We start from the raw sequence: 25,682 nt of genomic DNA on the forward strand, positions 1-25,682 counted from the left end.
GGTCAGCAGAGCTGCTCTAGAGTCTAAGAACTAGGTCAGCAGAGCTGCTCTAGAGCCAGAGAACCAGGTCAGCAGAGCTGCTGTAGAGCCAGAGAAACCAGGTCAGCAGAGCTGATTTAGAGGGAGAGAACCAGGTCAGCAGAGCTGCTTTAGAGCCAGAGAACCAGGCCAGCAGAGCTGCTTTAGAGCCAGAGAACCAGGTCAGCAGAGCTGCTCTAGAGGCCGAGAACCAGGTCAGCAGAGCTATTGCAGAGCCAGAGAAACCAGGTCATCAGAGCTGCTTTAGAGGGAAAGAACCAGGTCAGCAGAACTGCTTTAGAGCCAGAGAACCAGGTCAGCAGAGCTGCTCTAGAGCCAGAGAACCAGGTCAGCAGAGCTGCTTTAGAGTCATAGAACCAGGTCAGCAGAGCTGCTCTAGAGGCAAAGAACCAGGTCAGCAGAACTGCTCTAGAGGGAGAGAACCAGGTAAGCAGAGCTGCTCTAGAGACAGAGAAACCAGGTCAGCAGAGCTGCTTTAAAGGGAGAGAACCAGGTCAGCAGAGCTGCTTTAGAGCCAGAGAACCAGGTCAGCAGAGCTGCTCTAGAGCCATAGAACCAGGTCAGCAGAGCTGCTCTAGAGGCAGAGAACCAGGTCAGAAGAGCTGATTTAGAGGGAGAGAACCAGGTCAGCAGAGCTGCTTTAGAGCCAGAGAACCAGGTGAGCAGAGCTGCTTTAGAGCCAGAGTATCAGGTCAGCAGAGCTGCTCTAGAGCCAGAGAAACCAGGTCAGCAGAGCTGCTCTAGAGCCAGAGAACCAGGTCAGCAGAGCTGCTTTAGAGCCATCGAACCAGGTCAGCAGAGCTGCTCTAGAGGCAGAGAACCAGGTCAGCAGAGCTGCTTTAGAGCCAGAGAACCAGGTCAGCAGAGCTGCTCTAGAGCCAGAGAACCAGGTCAGCAGAGCTGCTTTAGAGCCATAGAACCAGGTCAGCAGAGCTGCTTTAGAGCCAGAGAACCTGGTGAGCAGAGCTGCTCTAGAGCCTAAGAACCGGGTCAGCAGAGCTGCTCTAGAGCCAGAGAACCAGGTCAGCAGAGCTGCTGTGGAGCCAGAGAAACCAGGTCAGTAGAGCTGCTTTAGAGCGAGAGAACCAGGTCAGGAGGGAGAGAACCAGGTCAGCAGAGCTGCTTTAGAGCCACGGGACCAGGTCAGCAGAACTGCTCTAGAGCCAGAGAACCAGGTCAGCAGAACTGCTTTAGAGCCATAGAACCGGGTCAGCAGAGCTGCTTTAGAGCCAGAGAATCAGGTCAGCAGAGCTGTTGTAGAGCCAGAGTACCAGGTCTGAGAGCTGCTCTAGAGCCTAAGAACTAGGTCAGCAGAGCTGCTCTAGAGCCAGAGAACCAGGTCAGCAGAGCTGCTGTAGAGCCAGAGAAACCAGGTCAGCAGAGCTGCTTTAGAGCCAGAGAACCAATTCAGCAGAGCTGCTCTAGAGCCAGAGAACCAGGTCAGCAGAGCTGCTCTAGAGCCAGAGAACCAAGTCAGCAGAGCTGCTTTAGAGCCAGAGAACCAGGTCAGCAGAGCTGCCCTAGAGCGTTAGAACTAGGTCAGCAGAGCTGCTCTAGAGCCAGAGAACCAGGTCAGCAGAGCTGCAGTAGAGCCAGAGAAACCAGGCCATACTTTTTATGGCAAAATGAACCCCCTCATTGTGTTCCTTTTTAAATTAAATGTTTTAAGAGTTACCACTTTATTCCAATCAAGATGGCTTCAGGTGTGCCATACGTTTATCTTAAGTAGGACTGTTAGCGCTCTAGTTGTTCTTTGGAACACTCTGGGAAGCTGCAGTAGAACACAAAGGAATCAACTGACAGTCTCTACCCTTGTTGGATGCACATGTTTTACTGAGAATGTCAGGCTTCATTCTCACATGACTGAGAAAGATAATATGAATTTACAGAAAATATGCTCCCAGTTTAGCTTATAGATCACCTTCCAAACCTCTGTGGGAAAAGCATGAGAAAATAATTTACTCTCAAACATGATTCATGATATCCCAGCAGAAGGCTTTTTCACATGGTAAAATCACCTTAGAACATACCACAATTCCTAAAATGAGTATGGTACCATCAACAAATGATTTATAATGTAACTAAAGTCTTAAAACCTTCTATTAACTGCAATGCTTTTTAATGAGGTGCTATCATGTATATTGGTCCCAAGATGGCTGCCAACACTTCTTGGATGAAGTGCTGACAGCCAATCAGATCTCACGATGAGATGTGTGGTTTGGCTCTGCCCAGATATATATGTGATTTTACTTTTGATTTTCTCAGGAACTACTGAACGGATTTACACCATTTAAGCAAAAGGCACGAGTCTGAACTGAGGACTACCTCTCTGCCAAATTTGGTTTAATTCCGTTCTGCAGTTCGAGCTGTAGCTGCGGCTAAAGGTCCTATGGGAAATTGCATGGGGAAAACACGTTTTGGGACCCTCCTTTTTTCTCGCCCCCCGCTACACGAATCATCCTGAGACGTTCAGGATAGGAGCAGACCGGAGATGGCCAAAAGTTTTGAAAATTTCGCGAAGATTCGTCAATCGGCGCCTAAGTTATTGGGAATAGAATGTTGCGGATTTCCTATGGAAAATAGGTCCTAACTATAACTACCTACTGGCGACTGCCAGAAGGTAATATATATATATATATATATATATATATATATATATATATATATATATATATATATATATATATGAAAGACAATGTGCTCAGAAGCATCGAGTGAGCACTCCACAGCGCCCATACCATCCGGTTGTAAAGCCTCGCTGCAGCTCCCTTATGTATTCCCAAAATTCAAGTCTGCCTCTGCCGACGCGTTTCGAGGCCAATACGCCTCTTCATCATGGGCTGGCAAACAGACACTGAGCAATCGTCTCCATTTTAGCCATTTTTTATTTAGTATACATCCCTCAGTGGGCGTGGCCAAATTTATAAGCACAACAGTGTGCTGGGAGATGTAGTCCATGTGGGGGTAATAGTTATATCCTATCGTAGGTTCAGTGTCATATTACCAATTTTTTACACTCATTGAAATACCTTTAGTAGGGAGGGGAATATGTCCAAGGGAGCTCCGTATATATATATATATATATATTACACAACAGATGCTCCTCCCGGGAGCACCGCCCGTTGTCCGGTGGCGTGATGACGGCCAGTAGAGCAGACCGGCAATTCAATCCTTAAGTTACTGAAATAACACGCGCTCTCAGAGTCCCGTTAAAGGAAGGTTTATTTTCAGGTTCAGGTAATGCGTTTCGGAAGCGGACTTCCTTGATCACACAGTGAACATAGTGAAGACATTGTGAAGACAAGACATGCTCATTACACTTGGCCAGTTTTAGCGCGGCACTTATAAGTAAGATGAGGCCCTTGACCAGGGAAGAAAGGAGTTATCGGGGCAGGGACTGGTAAAGACTGCTAAGGAAGGCAAAAATGGCCCTCTTATTTCAGACAGAGACACTGTTTAACCCTGAGAAACAGGTAACAGAGAACTATACAGCTCTCTGCGAGCACTTAATCAGGACAATCGACCAACTTGCCCCTTTAAAGGATATTAGGAAAAGGGGAAGACCCTCAGCTCCATGGTACACGGAGACATTAAGGAACTATAAACTGGACTGTAAGATGGCAGAAAGGCAGTGGAGAAAGTATTACGATGAAAATGACAAAGTCAGTTGGAAGAAAACCATAATTAAATACAAAAGAGAAATAGTTATTGCAAAAGCGGAATATTTTGCCATCTCCATCCTTAAGTCATCCAATAATTGCAAGAACATATTTAGGATAGTAAGAGATATGACCCACCCTGACTGTCTAAACAGTAAAATTCTACCTACTCAGGAGCTATGTGATGGATTGGCAATTTTCTTTCCAGAGAAAATTAACAAGATCGTGGAAGGTCTGAAACATGTGACCCCACCCGGTTCTTTGGACCGGGATAAGGGAGAAACATCAAAGACCAACCTCGACAAGGATAATAACCTCAGTTCACTTATCCCCGAGCCCACCTTGGATGAATTTGAGATGCCCTCGGAAGAGGAGTTTGTTCAAGTGGCTCTAGGAATCTCTTCAGGGTCACCATTGGATCCCATCCCCCACAAAATATTGAAAGAACTAGGATCAGAGATCTTTCCTATCCTACGCCAGCTGTGTGGACAGTCAGTAGCGGAGTGGTGACACCCGGCTAGAAGCAGGCAATTATAACAAACCCACACTGGACCCAGGTTGCCATAAGAACTATAGGACAATCTCCCTATTACCATACCCAGTTAAAATTGTGGAATGTTTGGTAAGCAGGTCATTGTCCCTTTTTTTGGAGACAAATAATAAATTGGAAGATGAGCAATTCGGGTTTAGGCATGGCCACGGAACAGAGACAGCCTTGGTGACCGTCTTGGATAATCTTCGAATGCGGGCAGACAGGGGTCAATCGGCAACTTTAATATTGCTAGACCTGTCCGCCGCATTCGATATGGTCAATCATACCACTCCTCTTACAAGGCTGAAAACTCTGGGAGTGACAGGTGTGGCACTGAGCTGGATGCGCTCTTATCTATCTGCTAGATGGCAGGCAGTAGCGCTCCCCCCGTATCAATCATAATTTTTCACAATCGAACATGGGGTACCTCAGGGGTCCTCAATCAGCCCCATACTGTTTAACGCATATATGCGGCCACTTTTGGATATCATTAAAACTTAAAATTTCAGCGTGGTCAATTATGCCGATGTCACCCAGTTTATGGTGTCTCTGGACGGCGACCATGCGGATCCTTAGGAAAGTTTTCATGCGTGCATGCTAGAAATGGTGAATTGGCTGAGGGACAGCTTGCTTCAATTTAACAGCGAGAAAACAGAGATTCTGCACTGCAAGGTGGGTAGTGTCCCTTTAGGATTACCAGCTGACTTCTGGCCCATACCTACAGATGTCCCTCTGGTACCACTGAGCATAGTACGCAATTTGGGGAGTCAGTTTCAATGAGGAGCTGAATTTGGAATCCCATGTTAACAAACTGGTGGGAGGTTGTTACACTCTTATCCGGGGACTCTGGAAAGTGCTACCATTACTGCCAGCCCAAGCACGAATTATGGTAGTAAGGAGTATTATTCTGAGTCGCCTGGATTACTGCAACGCCCTGCTCTTGGAGTCTCCGGGATATCTAATTGCTAGGCTTCAGAGTATTCAGGTGGCAGCACCAAAGCTTGCTCTGACTCGGGCACGCCACATCTCGACAACCCAAGCGCTGGCAGACCTGCACTGGCTTCCGGTGACTCAAAGGATTTTGTTCAAATTCTTATGTATAGTGTTAAAGGCACTTCATGGACAGGGACCCACACTTCTTCAAGGCAGATTCAAATGGTATGAACCTGTACTCAATCTTCGCTCGTCAACTGCTAATCTCGTTAGGATTCCCAGGATAAAGAAAGTAACTCTGGGGGGAAGAGCGTTCGGCGTGGCAGCTGCTCACCTTTGGAACCGTCTTCCTCTGGAAATTAGGAGAATACAGGATCTAATGACGTTCCGCAAGAAAGTCAAGACGTGGCTCTACCCCAAAGCATGATCCTCTAGCCTAGCTCTGTAACTTCTCATATCAGTCTCCTTTCCCAATGTCACAGCGCCAGGATGCCCGTAGGGTTACAGTGCGCTCTATAAATGTTAAAAATAAATAAATAAATACATAGTCTCAGTACTTGATATCGAGAACGGACCAACACTGTATACAATATGGAAAATATGGCGGCCATCTTGAAGTGTCTAAAGTAAACACTTATTATCAAACATAGTGTTCAAATCAGCACATTTCCACAGTTTGATGTATCCGTATTCTTTGGTACTGTATTATTACTTTCAAATTACAAATACAAGGCATGGTCATGACACTTTATATACTCTTGAGTAACCGTGCAACGAAGGTATGTTGCACAGTGTGAACAACAGCAGCTATATATATATAGTTAGAAATGGGGGTCTGTATTGGCAGAGGTATGCAGCTTGTCCAAGTAGGGGTCCTTCCTTCTAGCCAGGGTATGGGGGATTACACTTCAAAAATAACCTCTGCTCATCCACTTGGTAGCTTAGTCAGGCTTATCTCAGAGGCAATGTGTAAATCATTTGAACATAACACACAGTAATACAGTGAAAACATTACAAAAGGAAACACCAGTTTTGGAAAAATAGCCAATATTTATCTGTGTAAAACAAGACCAAAACGATAAAAATTCAACATACAGTAATCACAATACGAATATTGTAAGAATAACCATAAAATACAGTCCTGTGAAGTCAATAGCTCCAGCCGAGGCCATTAAGGCATTGTGAACAAACAAATCCAACAGTTCAGGATGACTGTGGCATCGCGGGCTAGCTACGGTGTCGGGAAGAGCCGCAAACAGTACCTTGGACATGCAGGGCATCATGGAGCTTGCGATGAGATCCGATGTCGGAAAGCGTAGGCTTCGGAGGTCGGTGCAGGAGTCATCGGGCCCTAGAAGTCACACACATTGCAGATCGAACTCTGTGAGGTTGAAGTCAGGAATGGCAGCAGGCATCAGTGCTGCAGTGCGAAGTGGAGTGGTGCGGCGTGCGGTGCCCTCAGTTCACGGTGGAGGCAGTGGCTTGGTGGCGGTGTCTAGCGGTGTCGGTGAGACCAGGGCTGTGGTGCGAAGTGGGGCGGGGATCATCGGCAGGTCGCAGTGCAGGCAGCGTCATAGCTGAAGCGCTCTTATCGGTAGATGATCTGGAGTCGATGATGCCGTGTTGGTGGGCCGAGGCTGATGTGTGGGACTAGGCGATGAGCCGTGGGTAACTTACGATCAGTGCCCCCAGGCCACGGTACAGGCAGCAATGTTGATGCAGTGTGGATTGGTGTCGTCGGGGATACCAGGGCAGCGATGCGAAGCCAGGCGGTGCGAAGTGAGGTGCCCCTTAGGTCACAATCAAGCAGCGACTTTGTGGCAGTGGCAGTCGGAAACGTCAGTGAAACCAGAGTTGCTGCGTAAAGCGGGGCAGTGCTCTCTGAGGGGCCAACAGGTCACGGAGACAGAAGTGGCATCATTGACGGCGTTGGGCTGCCTTTTCTTCTGTTGTAGCACAAAATACACAGGTCCCAGTGCTGGCAGCAGAGTATATTGAAGCCTTTGCTGTTCCCAAGACTTCTTGACCAGGGGGCAAGCTCTACCTCTAGCCCTTGGAGAAACTCAGGAAAATAAGTTGCAGAAAGTCCAGTCCTTTCTCTGCCCAAGACAGAAGCAGCCACTGCAGGCCAACACAGCAAAGCACATAGCAAACTGGTAGTTCCTCCTAACAGATTCTCCAGCTCTTCTTCTTGGCAGGTTCCTTAGTCCAAACAAGTTCTAAAGTTCTGAGGTCAGGGCCCCAATATTTATACTACTTTTCCCTTTGAGGTTTTAGGCAGACAGTCTCTGTGTACAGCAGAAGCTAGTTCTGTCCTCTCTAGGCCAGCTTCACTACACAAGGTGGAGACAGCATTGTGCCGAGCAGACATAGCATATTCAGGTGCTAAGGAAAACTCCTCCCACCTTTCTAAATGCAGAAAGGTCTATTCAGCCGGACTATGAGTCACCCAGGAAAGGGAGGACACACCTCAGCTCCCCTTGTGACCATCTAGAGTGAATGCACATCCCAGCTCCTTCCACTCCAAAATCAGACGGTGAATACACAAACAGGCAGAGGCACACAGGATGGTTAAGTAAGAAAATGCCCACTTTCTAAAAATGACATTTTCAAACACACAATTCAAAAAACACCTTCACGAAAAGGTGTGTTATTAAATTATGAGTTCAGAGAGACTAAACTCCATTTCTCTATCTGGTTCCAATGAAACTTACACTTGTAAGATGCTCCAAGGGAGCTCCCATGCTAACCTATGGGACAGACAGCCTTTCAAAGAGTGAAAAAACGAAATGCACATTATTTCAAATCAGGACATGTAAAACACACTACTACATGTCCTAGTACAAAATGCACAGTATTTCACTATCAGGACATGTAAAGCACACAATTTCATGTCCTACCTTTCACATACACTGCATCTTGCCCAGAGGACTAACTTGGTCTTACCTTAGGTGTGACTCACATGTAAGAAAAGTGAAGGTTAGGACACGGCAAGTGGGTGCACTTGCCAGGTCGACATGGCAGTAAAAAACTGTGGGCAGACATTGCATTGGCAGGTCCGAGACACCTTTGAGAGGCTACTTCTGTGAGTGGCACAACCAGTGCTGCGGCCCACTAGTAGCATTGATTTACAGGCCCTGGGCACAGTCCTGATGAAGCGCAAGGGGATCCACTAGGGACCCAACCACGGCGCGAAACATGTTGACCAGCACACACATTCACTCACACACAGGGGCACTAGGAGCAGCGGAGTAATACCCCGACCTCTATGCTATCTAACAATAGAGGTGACCCCACGCCTGTGTACTGATTTTATCCTTAACCCCGGACCTACGAATAAAATTATCCCCACGGGACCGGTGGGTAATTTTATAACACCACACTCCCCTTTTAGGCCCACACACTCGCATGCACAACTGCGGCGTCTCCTGAAAAGATCTCCGACAAAGAGCCCTCTTGTGGGGCCCGTGGGGGACTGCAGCGCCACCCCCACGAGGAGCAAAACCCGATGATGAAGCATGACACCCGCAGGGGTGTGTGAGGACACTAAAGTCTAAAGGAGAGACTCCCCAACTTGCATTTACAAGGGACACCATTTATAGAGACTTTTCCCTCCCATCTTTTTCTCTGTGACCAAATCGGCCACTGACTTCTATTTTTAGGAACAGTTACCGCATAGTGATTAATTGAGTGAAATCTGTGCCTAAATATAACATCCATGTAACCTTTGTACTTTTTCAGTGAATTTGTATGGTTCTTTTAATTCTATTCAATGTATATTTAGCAGATCCTTGACTTCATCGAGGCTATCAATTCCAACACCCTCAATCTTGGCTTCACCTCAGACTAATGTCTTGACTAATGTCAAGATAGAGTGTTCTTCTTGGATGTTGAAATCTTCATTGATTTTGGTAAACTCAATACACGCCTCTTTAGGAAACCCACCGCGGGCAATACGGTTCTCCATGCCACAAGTCACCATCCTGTGCATCTTATTCGCAGCATTCCCTACGGGGAGATGCTGCGTATTAGGCGCATCTGTAGCACAGAGTCTGATTGCCTAGCGGCACAAAACTTGAGCAAATCACGTTTCCTAGCGAGGGGCTATTCTGCTCCAACGATTGACAATGCCATTCGCAAGGCTAACTGCTTGTCTAGAGAGGAGACTCTGATCAACAAGGGATCAATTGCTACACCAGGGGACCAGTTAGATTGATCTGGACATACAATCGTCAACACCAAGCACTCAGAAAAATTCTGAAGAAAAATTGGAGCTTGGTTTGTAATGACCCTGTCATTGGGGATCTAATGGCAGCTAGTCCAAACATCACCTTCAGGAAAGCTCGCTCTATGAGCGATGCTTTAGTCAAATCTAGTCCTGAGTTAGGTTCCAATACAACCTGGATGCAGTTTTGTAAAGGCTTCAAAAGATGCCCCAACTGCAAAGCGTGTAGACAGGGAGTCAACAAGACGCAGTACACGATCCCGTTCTGCGAGATTCCTCGTTCCATCACAAAACCACTCACTTGTAAGACCGAGTACGCGGTGTATGTGCTGGAGTGTCCGTGTGGCCTGCAATATGTGGGTAGTACCAAGTTGCAGGTCCACAAACGGATACTCCAGCATATACGGGCAATCAATGGTAGTGATGCATCTTATCCGGTGGCACGCCACTTCAAAGAACTACACACCAACAAAAGTGAACTATTAAAGTTCTTTGTCATAGATGCAGTGCTCCCTTTAAGACGTGGTGGCAACAGAGAAGCAGTGCTTCGTGCCCTAGAAACGAGATATATCCTCGAGCTAGACACTAAGACACCGCAGGGCCTCAATTCCAGTGAAGACCTCTTTACTTGCCTTTAAATTGGGTTGTATTAAATTTCACTCCCTATGTGTTAAGCTGCATTGCGTGTTGGTCACACCTCCTCTACCCACTGTTGGTTTTAACAATTTCAGATGACACATCTTTAGATATACTTTGTATTTTATATGTCTTCTCTGCATCTAGACATACTTTGACACTTGTCAGAATATTGGTTAAAACATGGAATAGAACAAGGGCTCCTTTATATGCACTTTATAGTAACCTCACTTGTTATTTTAGGACTTGTAGGTTGCACTGCGTCTCCAAGGCAGGTATGAGTAATTGTGCAAGATGTCCTGGTCGATAAATCAGTGCTCAAATTGTCAGGGTGCGTCTAACTCAAATTTGTTGGATTATACCCACTTGGGTTTGATTTTATCTGCTTAATATTGCACATTGGATGTCCGCTTTGTATTTGTAGGAAAGCATTATTATTCAATTTGGTTATAAACAACTTTATTGCTTTCTGTTATACGTACACATAATCAAAGTACAACACACAAAAAAATGTTGTTTTAAACACAAGTTACTTGCCAGTATTGATGAAATGATTTTACCACATAATAATTTTATCATATGAAATTTGCTCTTTAGCATTTTAAACTGTTTGACGCAGATGCTTTTGACTCTATTGCCCTGTTGTTACGTTTTCCAATGTTTAAGCAACCTTTCTATGTCTATTTATGCAGTGTTTGAATCAGCCAATTGTGTCATTCTATCAATTAGCATTTTGCACTTTAAAAAGCGGGATCACAACTCCCATGGCGTCATGTGATCAAGGCCTCTGGGGAGGCTGAAACGCGTCATGCAGGCGGTGCTGTGAATTTAAATAAAGAAAGTCTACTCACTCGCTATCAGGGTCGGTTTCCGTTTGTTCCCGCTCTCCTTCAGGATAGTTGGTGTGCAGGAGTGTTCCAGGCGGATTCTCGTCATAGATATATATATATATATATATATATATATATATATACATATATATATATATAAAGTTTAAAGTAACATTAAAGTTAAGTGTGATGTAAAGATCTGTTTTATTTAAACTTAGAAATTCACTGCAAATACAAAGGTTAGAGTAACATTATAGATATGTGAATATACCAGTGACAACATTAACGTTTTGAACTGAAATAAACACAGAAATTCATCAGATTTATTTACCAGAGATAACTATAACTTGCGCCCTCACCATGCAGTGCTTGTGACCTCAAATATTACATCACTCATAACATGTTCTATGACATCATTGCTGACAACTCAAATGACATAATTGATTACATCATCCAATGAGTTTGCTAGTTTGTTTTATAGTTTACATAGTGGCGCGTAAATACCTTAATACTTTCCTACCTAATTTTGTACAGTCTGAGTCCAGCTAATGGGTGTGTTTACAAAGCACATGTACTCTCAATGCATCATAGGTGTGTAGAGATAGTGAACACGTTATAAATGTTTGCATTAAAGAGTAACCCTGTGTGCAGGTGACAGTTGACACCTTGTGTCTATTATGTTCCACACAAGTTTTTAGACTCTGCAGAAAATATTTGCAACATGGCAAATATTCTACATACAACATACTAAGTATCATAAGCAGCCTTGAGTTGTTAGACAGAAAAGTCTCAGCACGACAATCTCTATGTAAACTAGAATACTTTGTGCACCAGGTATTAAGCTATGTACATATGCTTGTTTTGTTTCAGTAAAGCTTTCACCGCAGTATGAAGGCTACAGGTAGTATAATCTTTAGCATCTTCAGAAGTTGCTTATTGTAAGCGAATAGTGTCTTTTTTTGGCATTTGTTACATAGAGTTTACACTGTTCTTAGTTTGATCTTTTTAATACGCTGTAGTGTATTTCTCATGAGTTTTTCACTTTCTTCAAACAGTGTGATACGGGGTAAACTCTCTCCATAGACTAAACACTGTTTACAGTACCCACTTATGTACTCATATCAACTTCATTTCTCAATTTAGATTTGGATACTGCCAGGGGTTTGTTACAGATTAAAGAAGTACGTAGTAGGGCATTTGTTATGGAACAATATTTTTAAGAACTTGGCTTTCTCTGACCAGTTGTATACAGATTGAACACAGTATGCATTTATGGTTTCCCATATATCTGTGGTTGATTGTTAATGTGATCTACGCTACCCGTGAAGTGCATGGGATAGGGTCGATGTGGCACATAACCCATGCTTTCCACAGCCATAGAAGTTGTTTCTGTGATGGCATTAATGATGCCTCATATTCTTCTGAGCTATTTTGTACTTATTTTCTAAACTCTAATGCTACACCCATTTATAGAGCAATGGGTTCAAAAGCAGGTTGGATGATTTCATTAGAGATGTCATCAGTGATGTCATCAATGATGCCATTTAATATGTCATCAGTGATGTCATAAATGATGTCATATAACATGTCATGAGTGATGTAATGTATGAGGTCATAAACAGTGCATGATTGCAGCACAAGTTACAGCTAGCTCTGCTAAAAATAACTTGTGAATTTCTGTGTTTATTTTAGTTCAAAACATTAATGCTGTCACTAAAGTAAAATGTAATTACCATATGTAAATGCAACCCTCCACCTCGCATGGCCTTTGCGGCCTTTGCAGCCAACCCCGGCCTGACCCTGTGGCCAGGCCCTGCACCAACTCCAGTAAAGACAGCCATCCCCACACTATGCTGGGCCTTTGGTTGTGCACGGTGGGGGGGGGTTGTCCACAGGGCCTGTGGCCAAACCTCCGCATGCAGGCAACATCGCATTGTGCACTGCCTTAGGCCGTGCACGGTGTGGGTTTAGCCACAAGCCAGGCCTGCGTTCGACCACCTCAAACACAGCAAATCCCATACTGCATACAGCCTTTGGCCATGCGCAGCAGCGGGTTGGTCCTAGGTCCTGGCCTTGTTGACCCACAGGGCCTTTCTTTTTATGAAAGAGGAGGGGGCATGCAGCATCCCTCCCCAAGCCTCTTTAGGCACTGTGGACCCCATCGCCTAGGGCTGTGCATATATGTTAAAAGGGGAGGAGTGCCAAACTGCCCCACTCCTGGAGCCATGTAGGGCCCTGGGGATCCCATCTGCCAGGACCCTTTGTTTTTAATCAAAGAGGAGATGGGCTGTGTGGTCCACCTCCCATCCCCCTAGGCCACCTATTTAAATAAAGGAGAGGGGTGCCACACAGCCCACCTCCCCCAGCCTTCTTGTGCCCTGGGGACCCCAAATCCCCAGGGCCATTTGTAAAAATAAAGGGGAGAGGGACCACGCGGTCCCCCTCCTGTAGCTGTTATCGCCCTCAGGGACCCCATCTCCCAGTCATTTATTTAAGTAAAGTGGAGGGGGGCTATGCTGCCCCCTCCATGACCCTCTTTTGACCCTGGGGTCCCCCTCCTCTAGGACCGTGTATTTTTCAAGCCGTTATCGGCCTTGGGGAACCCATCCCCTGGGGCCACTTATTTACATAAAGAAGAGGGAGGGAGGTTGCATGGCCCTCCTCCCTGAGCCTTGCTATGCCCAGGGACCCCACCACCCAGGGCCACTCTTTTAAGCAAAGGGGAGGGGGCGATTGTGGCCCCCTCCCAGGCCAATTCTGGCCTATTTCAACTATGGGGACCCCATCCCCTATGGTCATGTGTAATTTTTAGGGGAAGGGGGCACACAGTCCCCTCCCCAGACCGATTTTGACCCCTCCTGCCAGGACTGTTTGTTTTCAATAAATGGGGGGTGTGCAGCCCACCTCCCATCCTGCAAGGCCACTTATTTAAATAAAGGAGAGTGGTGTAGCACATCACCCCTACCCAAGCCTTGTCGGGTCACCTCCTGTAGCTGTTTTTGGCCCCAGGGACCCCATTCCCAGGGGCGCTTATTTAAATAAAGTGGTGGGGAGCAGTGCGGCCCCCTCCATGACCCTCTTTATGCCCTTTGGTAACCATCCTCTGGGACCGTGTATTTTTTAAACTGTTATTGGCCTCAGGGAAACCATCCCCCAGGACCACTTATTTAAATAAAGGGGAGGGAGGCTGCATGGTCCCCCTCCCGGAGCCTTGCTATGCCATGGGGACCCCTCACCCAGGGACACTCTTTTAAGTAAAGGAAAGGGGGTGATCATGGCCACCCCTCCTGGGCCAATTTTAGCCGTGGGGACCCCATCCCCTTGGGTCCAGCGTGATTTGGGGGAGGCCAGCTGACCCCTTCCCCAGGCTATTTTCCGCTACGGGGACCCCATGCCCGATGGCCAAGTGTAATTTTTAGGGGAAAGTGGCCACACAACCCCCTCCCCAGACTAATTTTGATCCTGGGGACACTATCTCCCACGGCCCTGCACTGTTAAAGTTTAGTATACTGGTGCCCACCCAGGGCACCCACCATGCTCTCCGTGAGGGCTGTGGGGGAAGCCCCAAGCCTCCGCGGCCCAGCCGGCTCCCCACATACAGCTGGAGTTGCCACTGCTCAGACCCGCAGTGAGCAAGTCTTAATGCTGCTCCCTTTGGGGTGGGAGCAATAATTTGATCTGTTGAAACGGACAGGGAAACAGATCAAAAGTCTGCTCTGTCCTGGGTTGGGATCCCCGGGACATAGCTTGCAAGCGGCCCCGGGGATGGGGTCCCCAGGCTGCTGGAGGATTTGGGAGGGTGCAGCCCCACTCCACATATAAACATATTTCACCCCAGTTGTAAGCTCCACTGGGGCTCTGGAGGGCCTTAATGAATACAGCCCTTGGGGGTGGGCATCCCCTGGGCATAAACATAATACGGGCAATATTTATCATCATATAACCCACCGCTGCAGGTCACCTTGCTGTGCTGCACTGCATGATGGGGAAAGGACAGGAATGCACCATACTTAACATTGTACAGCACATTCCTGCCTTTTCCCAGCACTGATGCACATTATGCTTACTAGCGCCAATGCAGACATTCTTGCACCTTGGTGCAAGTGTGCCAGCATTGATAGCAGGATTATTTTGGTGCACAAGGGGCTCTTTCCTGCTCAAAAATAAGTCCCTTTGGCATTTTCCCCTTTCTATGAATGCTGTGGAATGCAGCGCACATAGAAAGAGTAAAAAGTAGGGGAAATAAACATATTTCACCTTGTTACGCCTCACCTGAGGAGGCGTAGCAGTTTTTGGCACATTCCCAGGTCTACCACTTATACCAAATCTGGGAATGCATCAAAATCCTTGGGTTTTGCATGGTAAAGCCCATGGAGCGCCTCCCTGGGGCACTGCAACGTAACTCATGATTTATCATGCTACTAAGGGCCAAGCAAGGTGGCTATGCATGACTTGACAAATTGCATCTGAAGGGTTGCTTTGGTTTTACACCCTGATGCGTGGTGCAAAAGTGACACAACCATTGATAAATATGGCCCTTCTTTTCAATCCTGCAAGAGTCCTGCAGGATCGCTGCATTTTTTGCAAATAATTTTTTTGCGGCCCTAGGGGGCTCCTCCTGCGTCCCCCCTTGGGGCCTTGGGGGCCAGGCTATTTCTACTCATCCCCCTTATATTGTTATTATTTTATATCTTCAGGATAGGTGTCTAAGTCTCCGAGTCCTGTAATGGGTGCCAGTATCATTTTTCTCATGTTGCTGATAGCCAATCAGAGTGCTTGCTCCTGAGGGAGCAAGGTGGCCTAAGAGAAATAAAGCTCACTCGGCCAATTAGAATGATCTAATTTTAAATTGCCGCTCCGATGAGATTCTTGAGAAACTCTTGTGGACCTAACCTTCCAGATATACCATTATTTTGCAACCTTAATTTCTCAAAAACTACTGAACGGATTTAACACCAAATCACAAAAAGCACAATCTTCGGACCAAGATCTAGCTTCTTGTTGAATTTGGTGTAATTCTGTTCAGTAGTTTTTGTCTAAAGAAGTCTATTGAAGATGCATTTGGATTTTGTGTTTTGGGACCCCTCTTTTTTCTCAGTCTCCTGCTTGACAGATCACCCCAAAAATTTACAAGCACAAACTAGTCAGAACGTTGCACCTTTTTGAAAGGTTTCGTGGAGATTCGTCAAACAGGGCCAAAGTTATCTGGAACACAAAAAATGCTTTTCCTACGGAACAGCAAACCTGACTATAGATACCCAGTGGTGACCGCCACTTAGTAATATATATATTACATTGGGTAGTTATATATAAATCGCGTTGGGTAGTTATAGTTAGGATTGTGTTCCCATAGGAAAAACATGTTTTTTGGTTTACTAATAACATTTCACAACTCTTCAAGAAGCTTTTCAAAAAAAACTTTTTGCACCTCAGCTTCTTACTGGAAGGTTTCAGGATGATCAGTGAAGTGGGTGCTGAAAAGAAATGTACACCAAAGTTGTCAGAAAGCAAGATCTTGATCCAGGTAAGGATACCCTGTCCCCCTGGCATGATGAGAGGTCGGCCCCTCCCCCTCCCGCCTCCCCAGGGCCAAAAAAAAACAGTTTTTTTAACTGCAAATTAGCAGTGGATCAAATTTTTCCAAAAAAGCGGAGTCTCCCCCGCTCTGCGCTTGAAAAAGGAAAAACACTCCCTGGTGTTGGCTAGAGCCCGGGGGCGACACATTTACATATGTAGGGGAAGGCAGGACGTGGGCCTCCTCTCAGAGTCTCTTTGAGACCCTGGGGACCACATCTCCCAGGGCTGATTCAAAATTAAAGGGGACAGGCAGCCCGCTCACTGAACCTTAAAAGACACCTGGGACCCCATATCCCATGGCCACTATTTCTAAAACAGCAAGGGATTGCACGGCCACTTTCCCTGAGCTCCTTTCCCTGGGCTGGCACTGGGTAGTTAAGCACAATGAAACAATAACTTCCTAGGCAATTAATTATAGAGCATTTCTGTATTAAGAAGTGTCGATTAAGTGTAAACACAAAGGAAAAAAAAAAGTTTAAAAAATTGCACAGTAATATTTATTATTGATATTTACAAATATCACAAGATAAAAAATCACAGTTATGGAGTACAAGTATACAATCTCTCAGTACAATGATTCCATTAAAATTACAATTGTTATAAAAAGGCTATACTGTGGCCATGTATTAGTCTTCCTGGGTAGTTAAGACCTTGTTAAAATAGGAAATTGCTTTTTTGCTGCCATTTGATGAATCTTCACAAAACTTTCCATTAAAAAAATGTCATCCACCTCAGCTTCTTCCTTGAAAGTTTCAGGGTGATCCATCAAATAGGGGGCAAGAAAAAGGCAGGGTCCCAAAACGTAATTTCCCCATGCAATTTCTAATAGGTATTTTTGAACAACTCTACATCCAAAACTGAATGAACTTAGCAGAAAGCTAGATCTTTATCCAGAAAGCATGCTTATGTGATGTGTTATAAATCCACATGGTAGTTTTTGAGAAATTAAGGTTCAAAATATTTGTATGTCTGGTTGGTGGGTTCATGGGAGTCCCATGGGCACACTCCTTCAAATAATAGATCTGATTGGCCGAGGGATCTTTTTTTCTCCATTGGGCATCTCGCTCTTGTGGGAACACCCTTCTCCAGATAGTCCTGTGGGAGCTCTTGCTCTGATTTATTAGCCACGACATGATAAAAATGTTGCGGTCACAATTTCAGGACATGGGGCCTCGGTCAGAAAAGACTAAGAAATTTCGGAATTATTACAAAAAATATGAGCTCAGTGAACCACGGTAATATATAACAACCAAGATGCATGGGCTGAAGACCCATCTCAATCCTATCTTATGTTTGACACATCTAAAGTATCTTTGGAGATGTGGTTGATGTTAAGAAAGAGGTGTGGATGACCAATATTGTTTGCAGTTATCTTTGATCCTAATATGCACTATAAATTGTGAAGGTCCAGATTGAGTTTTGACAAAAATAAAAACAAAAGAGAGTTATGATAAATATTTAAGCTTCATGCTGGAATATACCCATTATCCATGAGTGTTCAATATAGTCTGGAACTCATGTTACTTTTTTTTTCTTTGTGTTCACAAGCACAGAGGCATCATTTATGAATTGTAACATTAAAACTCCGTAGAACCCTAAAAGCAGAACTTTTGAGCTGCTTATAAGACTGAATTGTTTAGATTTTTGTTACGTCTCTGCGTGTATTTTTTAATTTGTAAATTTCTTTAATATTTCATTCACTCGTGTGTTTCCTTTAATGTTTTTTGCATAATTGTGTGTAATCATTTGTGTAGAATGTTTATACAAACATGCTTGTCCCAATAAATGTGTAGTTATTAATGAAACATAGATATAATATAAGCATCTCATATGTAGATAAGAATCCAAGAGCGGCATGTTCCAGAGCACCTCCTGAGGCCAGCGTTTTTCAAATAATGGCCATGTTCAAAATCCGTGAGAAGAATCTTTGAAAAAAATTGTCAATTTTTGGTAGAATGATCTTGTCAATGTGCTTGGAGTACCAGCTCTTTGGAATCAACCTGAATATGTAGAGACAACAGGTCTTTCACACTATTAGAACATTCCACCCACAGAGGATAAAATGTCGTAAAAAACAAAAAAACTCAAGATGGCAAGCATTGGAATGTTGAAGCAGAATGTGTATGGGAACCAATATTAAACCGGAGTCAGACCATAGTCTTCAAAGGAGCTCAAAACATTTCAATGTTCTAAAGAAACTTAAAATCTATTTAAAACAGCATTAACATTATTCAATGTTCTCATCTGTACTCACAGGTGTGTCGGGCCGCTGTGTACTCCAACAAATACGTCTTCATCAATAACTTTGAGGTGTTTGTTTTTGTGCAGATACCTACAGAGAAACATAACCCACGTTATTTATTCCATGTCAAATTTATGTAAGGTTGTCTTCACCAACTACCAATCAAACACAGGGATGTCCTCAATATCTACCAGTCAGCCTGAGAGCTCACCTATGAATAACACACAGGGTTGTTTCTGATCAGAAATATGGCTCTGTCATATGGTTTCATAATTGAAGCATGAATTAAATGCACTTAACTATACAAGCCATTTTTACATGATGTTTATCTCACCGCATCAGGTTACCATGGAAACTCTGGGCAGCCTTCATCATTTACGATAGTAACTGAGGAGTGCAACACAATGTACTTTCTAGTGGAATATTTTCTTTATCTTGGGCGATCTGATAGTGAATCATTTTTGAACCTTCAAGGGAAAATGTATTTTTGTGGACACCTATTTTGCCATTGACATCCTGAAACACCTGGAGAATCTTCCTGGAGATCCATGGGAGCCATTTTGTGGATACATTTACAGGATAATCTTGAAATCTCTAAAAGGATCTCTTTCGCAATTGATTTCCAATATAGGCCTAGATTTACTCACGGTTAACAGACTGCATGTGCGGCACTGCATAATTCCCTACTGCACCAGCAGGCCTTTTAATATGATGGATTACATATGTTGATTGATACATTGTATTCCATTGCTTTGCGTCCACTTTGGGCCAAGTGAACGCCCACGCAAAATGGTAGTGAATAACCCACATTGTGCCATAAGAGAGGTTATGCTCTCATTCCCTGGCATGAGAGGCCTCAATTGCACCATATTAAATTACAGGGGTTTGTGTCTATAAGCCGCGCACACACTTTCGCTGTTATTTTATCATCATGTGATTTATTTTAGCCTGAATAGCGATTTTCCCCAAAAAGTGAAAGAGATTTCTATGGGGGGTACTCGGCCCACTGGGTTTGCTGTCTTGGCTGTGTTGGCCTCTGTTATTTTCACACATATTTTCTTTTTCAATTTTCCAATGGTCAAGGCAGAGTTCCAGAAGTGGAGAAGAAAGTCAGCTTGCAAGGATGCTTGATCAGGGTAATTGTCTGCGGGGAACAGCCATTACAACGCGGGTTTTAACACGCGTTGCTATTAAATCGCATGCGTTACAACGCATGCGATGTTACAACGCGTGGTAAAAGCACGCATACCATTACATCGCATGCGCTTTTACAACGCATGCGATGTAATGTGGCGGCGGCGGCTATCCAAGTCGTTGTGAGGAAACTCAGGCTGTTTCCTCACAACGACGTGAAGCAAGCAGGAAGGAGGAAGTGGGATCCGACGGCGACGCTGGAGAGGAGAGAAGTAAGGGGGTTTGCGCTTGGGGTGGGGGCTAATTTTTTGGGTTTAGGGTAGTGTAAAAGTAGTGCTCTGTGTGTTTTTTTTAACGTTTTAGTGTGTTTTTTTGTAGTGTAATGTAGTGTATTAGGGTTTAGGGTATTGTTGTAGTGATTTAGGGTTTAGGGTAGTTTTGTAGAGTTTGTGTAGTGTAGTGATTTAGTGTTTTAGGGTTTAGGGTAGTGTAGTAGTGTTTGTGTAGTGTAGTGTTTTAGGGTTTAGGGTAGTGTAGTAGTGTTTGCGTAGTGTAGTGTTTTAGAGTTTAGGGTAGTGTAGTAGTGTTTTAGGGTTTAGGGTAATGTTGTAGAGTTTGTTTAGTGTAGTGGTTTAGGGTAGTGTAGTGGAGTTTGAGTAGTGAAGTGCGTTAGGGATTATGGTAGTGCTGTAGTGTGCGTGTGTTGTGTTTTAGGGTAGTGTCAGCGGGTGTTGTAGGGTAGTGTAATGTAATTGTAGGGAGAGGACTGGGGGGCGGGCGAGGGTTGTGTAGGGGTAGGGTAGTAACTTACCTTGCAAACTAACCGCAAATATAGCTTTACCGCGCATGCCTTTGCGTTGTAATGGCATGCGTGGTAAAGGCATATTCGTGGTAATAGTTTGCGATGTAATGGCATGCGATGTCATTGACATCGCGTACTAATACCCGCGTTGTAATGGCATGCGTGGTATTACTATGCAATGTAATGACATACAATCATTGTCTGCACTGGAGTCGCACACAAGATCTCAGCTTTTGAAGATATAGAGGGGGTCCTCAGAGCTTAATTTCTAACACGGTAAGTACTGGAGCCCAAATTTTTGTTCAGAAGCCTCTGGCCACTGCTATCGAAGGTCAGGGTGCCGAATATCAAAGCTGAGTAGTCTTGATTCCACCTCATGCCTCTTTAATCCACTAGAAGTCACGGCCTGCCTTTTTATTTTTCTCTTGCAGGTTCTTTTCCATCTCTGCCTTTTCCCTTTCTTACTTTTTTCTCTTCCTCCTTCTTTTCCCCTTTTATGTTTTTCTCTCTCTCTCTAGCTCTGGTTCAAAGTTTGTTGAGGAAAAATAAATGCCGGTACCCAAAAATGAGTGCTGATGGACCCCACCTGAAACCACTGGCTCAAATTAAGCACTGAGGGGTCTTGTAGCATTTCGAAATCACAGGCGATATCTGGGACCCTCTGCCAACTCTCTGAGATAGCTGCTCATCAGGGGAGAAGAAAGAGCGAAGATCAAAAAGGACCCAAACAAAAGGAAGGGAGAGGGGAGGGGGGCATTCTACCATAAATCTTCTGCGACTGAATGAGCGTGTGAATTTCCTTGATATACAAGTAGCCGAGGGGTCTAAAGAGATTAACAGAGCTGCTGTGTCCTTGACAGCTATCTCCAGCAGATGGTCCCAGATTTCCACTACTCCATGATAACTTACCCAGGATTCAGAATTTCATGATGCTCTTGGCTGACTTGGGTAGAAGGGGCACATTGGATATAGGACGCGTTCCCTGGTTTGCAAATCTAAGATGTTCGAGCAAAAGATTCAAGTTTCAATTTTCATTCTGGAAGTACACCAGACCTTTAATCTGTACCACAACCCCCAAACTATTTGCTTGTAGGTGGCAGTGTGTGAAGCTGCAGGAGAACTCTAGGTTGCTAGAGTGACAATCTTGGACCAATTGCCCGTATCACTCCACCTTATTTATGTGTTCAACAGTTGTCAATTCTTGCTCATGTTGTATTTAGCACCTGCTCTAAAACGGCAAGCCGTTGACTTTGCTAATGCTTTTTAAATTGCTGTTTCAACTAAACGCACGTGTGGCCAGAAATCTTGCAATGGGTTTTCGATTAAAGAAGACCCATTCCAAGACAGCTTCCGGTGCATGCAAACGTGTCACAATGCAGATGGCTGCATAAGTCCAGATGAATGCAGAAGTGTGTATTGTAACACTCATATGCCTGTGCCATGACACATTGCGAACATTTTCTCATTTTAATTTACTGTTTTAACATGCCTGACGGCCATGTTAGAAAGGCAAATTAAAACTAAAAAACGTTATTAAAGTGGGTGCCAGCTCAAGAGATAGAAGTGAGCGAGTGACGTAGTAAGGTTGCTAAGGGCCCCTAGTGCGAGAACGGTAAATGCCCCGGCCAGCTCCTTTTCCAGTTGGCATATCTTGTCCTTCAGCTTTTCTTCAAATGTCACTACTTTATTTCCGACAACATAATCTAGGCCTGCCAGTGCCACCTTGTCACCCACCGCCAACTCCCAAAAAGTGTCAGGAACCCCATCTATTTCTGTGACTAGTTGTGAATGTTATTCTGATACCTGGTGCTATGGGAAGGGCCTTTTTCGTGTTGATCCAGTAAGGGTACTTGTTAACCAAACAGCTGATTACTGTACACACTGTCTCATTTTCCAATGTAGCTATGACCTGAAAACGCATTTGACAAGGTGGCAAACCATAATTCTTAGCAATGAAACTCTAACACTATGGACTTTTTGGAATTAAAAAAAGGATATAGTCTCACTTTTGAATCCTAAATGCATTTGCTTAATTTTGTTTTGAGAGGGACAATTGGTTGTCCTTCACTGAACCTCCACTCCACACCAGTAGTGTTGCTCATCTGACCTACCCCCTCAGAGGGGCTCACTTCCCTAGAATTCCCACTGCGCAGTGATGAAACTATCTTCTTTTATCGAATTTACATGCTAGTACATCGGCTGTTTGATTTGATTGATTTGATTTGATTTATCTATTTGTATAGCGCGCGATTGCCCAAGGGCGTCTTGGCGCTGAGATATACCACTGGGTCTGATGATGTTGACTACAGATGTGTGGAGAAGAGCCATGTTTTAACTTCCTTTCTGAAGGATTTCAGGGATGGACTAGTTTTTATCTCTAGTGGTAGTTGGTTCCATATTCTTGCTGCGTGTACCAGGAAGCTTCTTCCGCCCCAGTTAGTTTTCCGAAATCTAGGGACCCTGATGCATTTCGTTTGGCTGGATCTGAGTAATCTTGTTGGCTCATATAGTTGCAGATGTGTTTTTAGAAATTGTGATCCAATTCCGTTTAGTGCCTTGTACGTTAAGCATAATGATTTAAAGTGTATCCTACTTACAATTGGTAGCCAGTGCAGATTTTTTAGTTTATGGCTTACTTGTTCGAACTTTGGTATTCCTAGTATCAACCTGGCTGCTGCATTCTGCAGGCGTTGCAGTTTAAGTAGGATTTTCTTCCTTGCTCCGGCGTATAAGCCGTTCCCGTAATCCAGTCTGGACAAGGCTAGTGCTGTCACCACTGTCTTGCGTGAATCATACGGTAAGTACGGTAGAATCTTTTTAATCATTTTTAGAATGTACCAGAGTGACGAAGCTAGTTTGCTGGCTTGAGCGTCGAAAGAAAGGTTAGTGTCTAACATGATCCCTAGATTTTTTACCTTTTCTGACGAGTCTGGGCATCTTCCCATATCTTTAGGCCACCATATGGGGGACCATATGTTTGTGTCTCTTCCTAGTATCATGACCTCACTCTTGTCCCCGTTTAGCTTTAAGCAATTCATTTTCATCCATTGACTGATTTTTGTCATGCAGATTTGAAATTTTTCTGCTGTGTCCTGTACCTCTTTGCTTATTGACACCACAATTTGGGTGTCGTCGGCGTAGGATATAGGAGTGAAGCCGTTGTTCCTTATTATTTGTGCAAGTGGAGCTACATATAAATTAAAAAGAGTAGGGCTCATCGATGAGCCCTGCGGGACTCCGCATGGTAGATTGAACAGCTTGGATTTCGCTTCTCCTAATTCTACTGAGAAAGTTCTATTCTCTAGGTAGGAGGCTGTGAGAGCGCATGCTGTGTCATGTATGTATGCTGTTTTTAACCGTGTAATAAGGATTTCGTGGCTGACCGTGTCGAAGGCCGCCGATAAGTCGAGTAATATCAGGGCGGCCTTCGATCCATTGTCCATTATTTGCCTAAGCTCCTCCACTGCTGTAATCAGAGCCGTCTCCGTCCCGTGTTCTACCCGGAAATCGAACTGGGAGTGATCCAGCCAATCTCCGTCCGTCAGATGTTGTGATAGCTGTTTATTTAGCAGTTTCTCCAAGATTTTTGCGGCAAAAGGGATCCTGGCTATGGGTCTATAATTGCTGGGATTTTCGCAATCTAGGTTGGGTTTTTTCAGTAGTGGCCTGATAGATATCATCTTCCAATCATCTGGGAAGATATTGGTGTTGATAATTTTGGAGAATAATTTTTCCAAAATTCGGCTTAGTTGTATGGAACAAACCTGCATTATTTTGGGTGGGCAAGGGTCCATTGGGCTGCCTGAGTTGATAGTGTGTATCTCTTTCTCAATCTGTTCGGCTGTAGGTGGTGTAAATTTAAAAACTGATTGATCTTGTTGAATTGGTGGCTGTGATGTGTCTTCTTCTATTGTCTCAGTGTTCTGGTTTTTAAAAGAATCGTATACTGATGAAACTTTATTCACGAAGTATTCTCCTAGTATGTTGCAGAATTCTGATGACAGTGCTTCTGGGTTGTTGTTTTCGAACTTTGATAGTTTTTTGACAGTATCAAAGAGGGTTTTGCTGGAGTTTTTTGACTCGTTGATCTTTTTAACAAAGTATTTACTTTTTTCTGCTATTATTAGTTTTTTGTAGCTGTTTAGGGTATCTTTGTATTCTTGTCTGAGTTGGGTATCATAATTAGTTCTCCATTTTTTCTCGGCTCTTCTACATGTTTGTTTTTGTGTTTTTAGAGCTTCTGAGAACCAGGGTTGTGAGGGGGTTTTTCTTTTAAGAGTAGCCTTTTTTTGTGGGACTGTCTGATCGACTGCCTTCTCTATCCATTCATTAAATTGTTTGCAGGCTATATTACTGTTGTCGTCTAATGTAGGCTGGGATATTTGGAGTTTTTCTATAAATGCTTGGTTGTCAATTTTAGACCAGTCACGGTAGGTTGCTTGTTTAATATGTTCCACCGGCCTTCCAGTGTCCTCTTTAATTTCCAGTGTGAATCTTACTAGTTTGTGGTCTGACCATGGGATTGGGAGAGTGTCAATTTTGTCTAGGCCCTGACATGATGTGAAGATACCGTCTATCGTATGTCCGGCATTGTGGGTACCTATTAGTACTTTCTGTTCCAGGTCGAAGTTTGCCATTGCATCAATGAATGCTGCTATCTTGGGGTCTGAATTTTTCTCTAGATGCAGATTGAAATCACCTAAGATGGTATAGTCTGGACATGACACACTAGATTCAAGGCATGGACTTAACAAGTCTATTAAGGGAGTTTTTGCACTAGGTGGTCTATATATTAGTATTCCATTAAACGTGTAGTTGTTTGTGATTTTTATTTGGAAGGTTAATGTTTCGCAGTCTGGGGTGCTACCTTTATGTGATGTTTTAATTCTGAAACTTTCCTTCGCTATGATTGCTAACCCTCCTCCCCGTTTTATGTTCCTGTCAGCTCTGTAGAAAGAGTATCCCTCCGGGATCGCTAAGGCCAGATCAGCATCTGAAGCCTCATCTGCCCATGTTTCGGTAATGAATAAAATATATCAATGTTTTGTTCATCTATTATTTCGGCTGTCTGAA

The 25,682-nt window shown here is 44.3% G+C and overlaps 1 protein-coding gene across 1 annotated transcript in view; it reads right to left on the bottom strand.

Annotated features, from left to right (window-relative positions):
• TSHR (thyroid stimulating hormone receptor) overlaps positions 1-25,682 on the bottom strand; it is a 632,465-nt gene that overhangs the window by 60,107 nt on the left and 546,676 nt on the right. Inside the window, exon 9 of the mRNA XM_085626611.1 lies at positions 18,686-18,763. Coding sequence (XP_085482737.1) covers positions 18,686-18,763 — 78 coding nt within the window. The remainder of the gene's footprint in view (positions 1-18,685; positions 18,764-25,682) is intronic.

Source organism: Triturus cristatus, chromosome 9 (genome assembly GCF_964204655.1).
Source record: "Triturus cristatus chromosome 9, aTriCri1.1, whole genome shotgun sequence".
Lineage (NCBI taxonomy): Eukaryota > Metazoa > Chordata > Amphibia > Caudata > Salamandridae > Triturus > Triturus cristatus.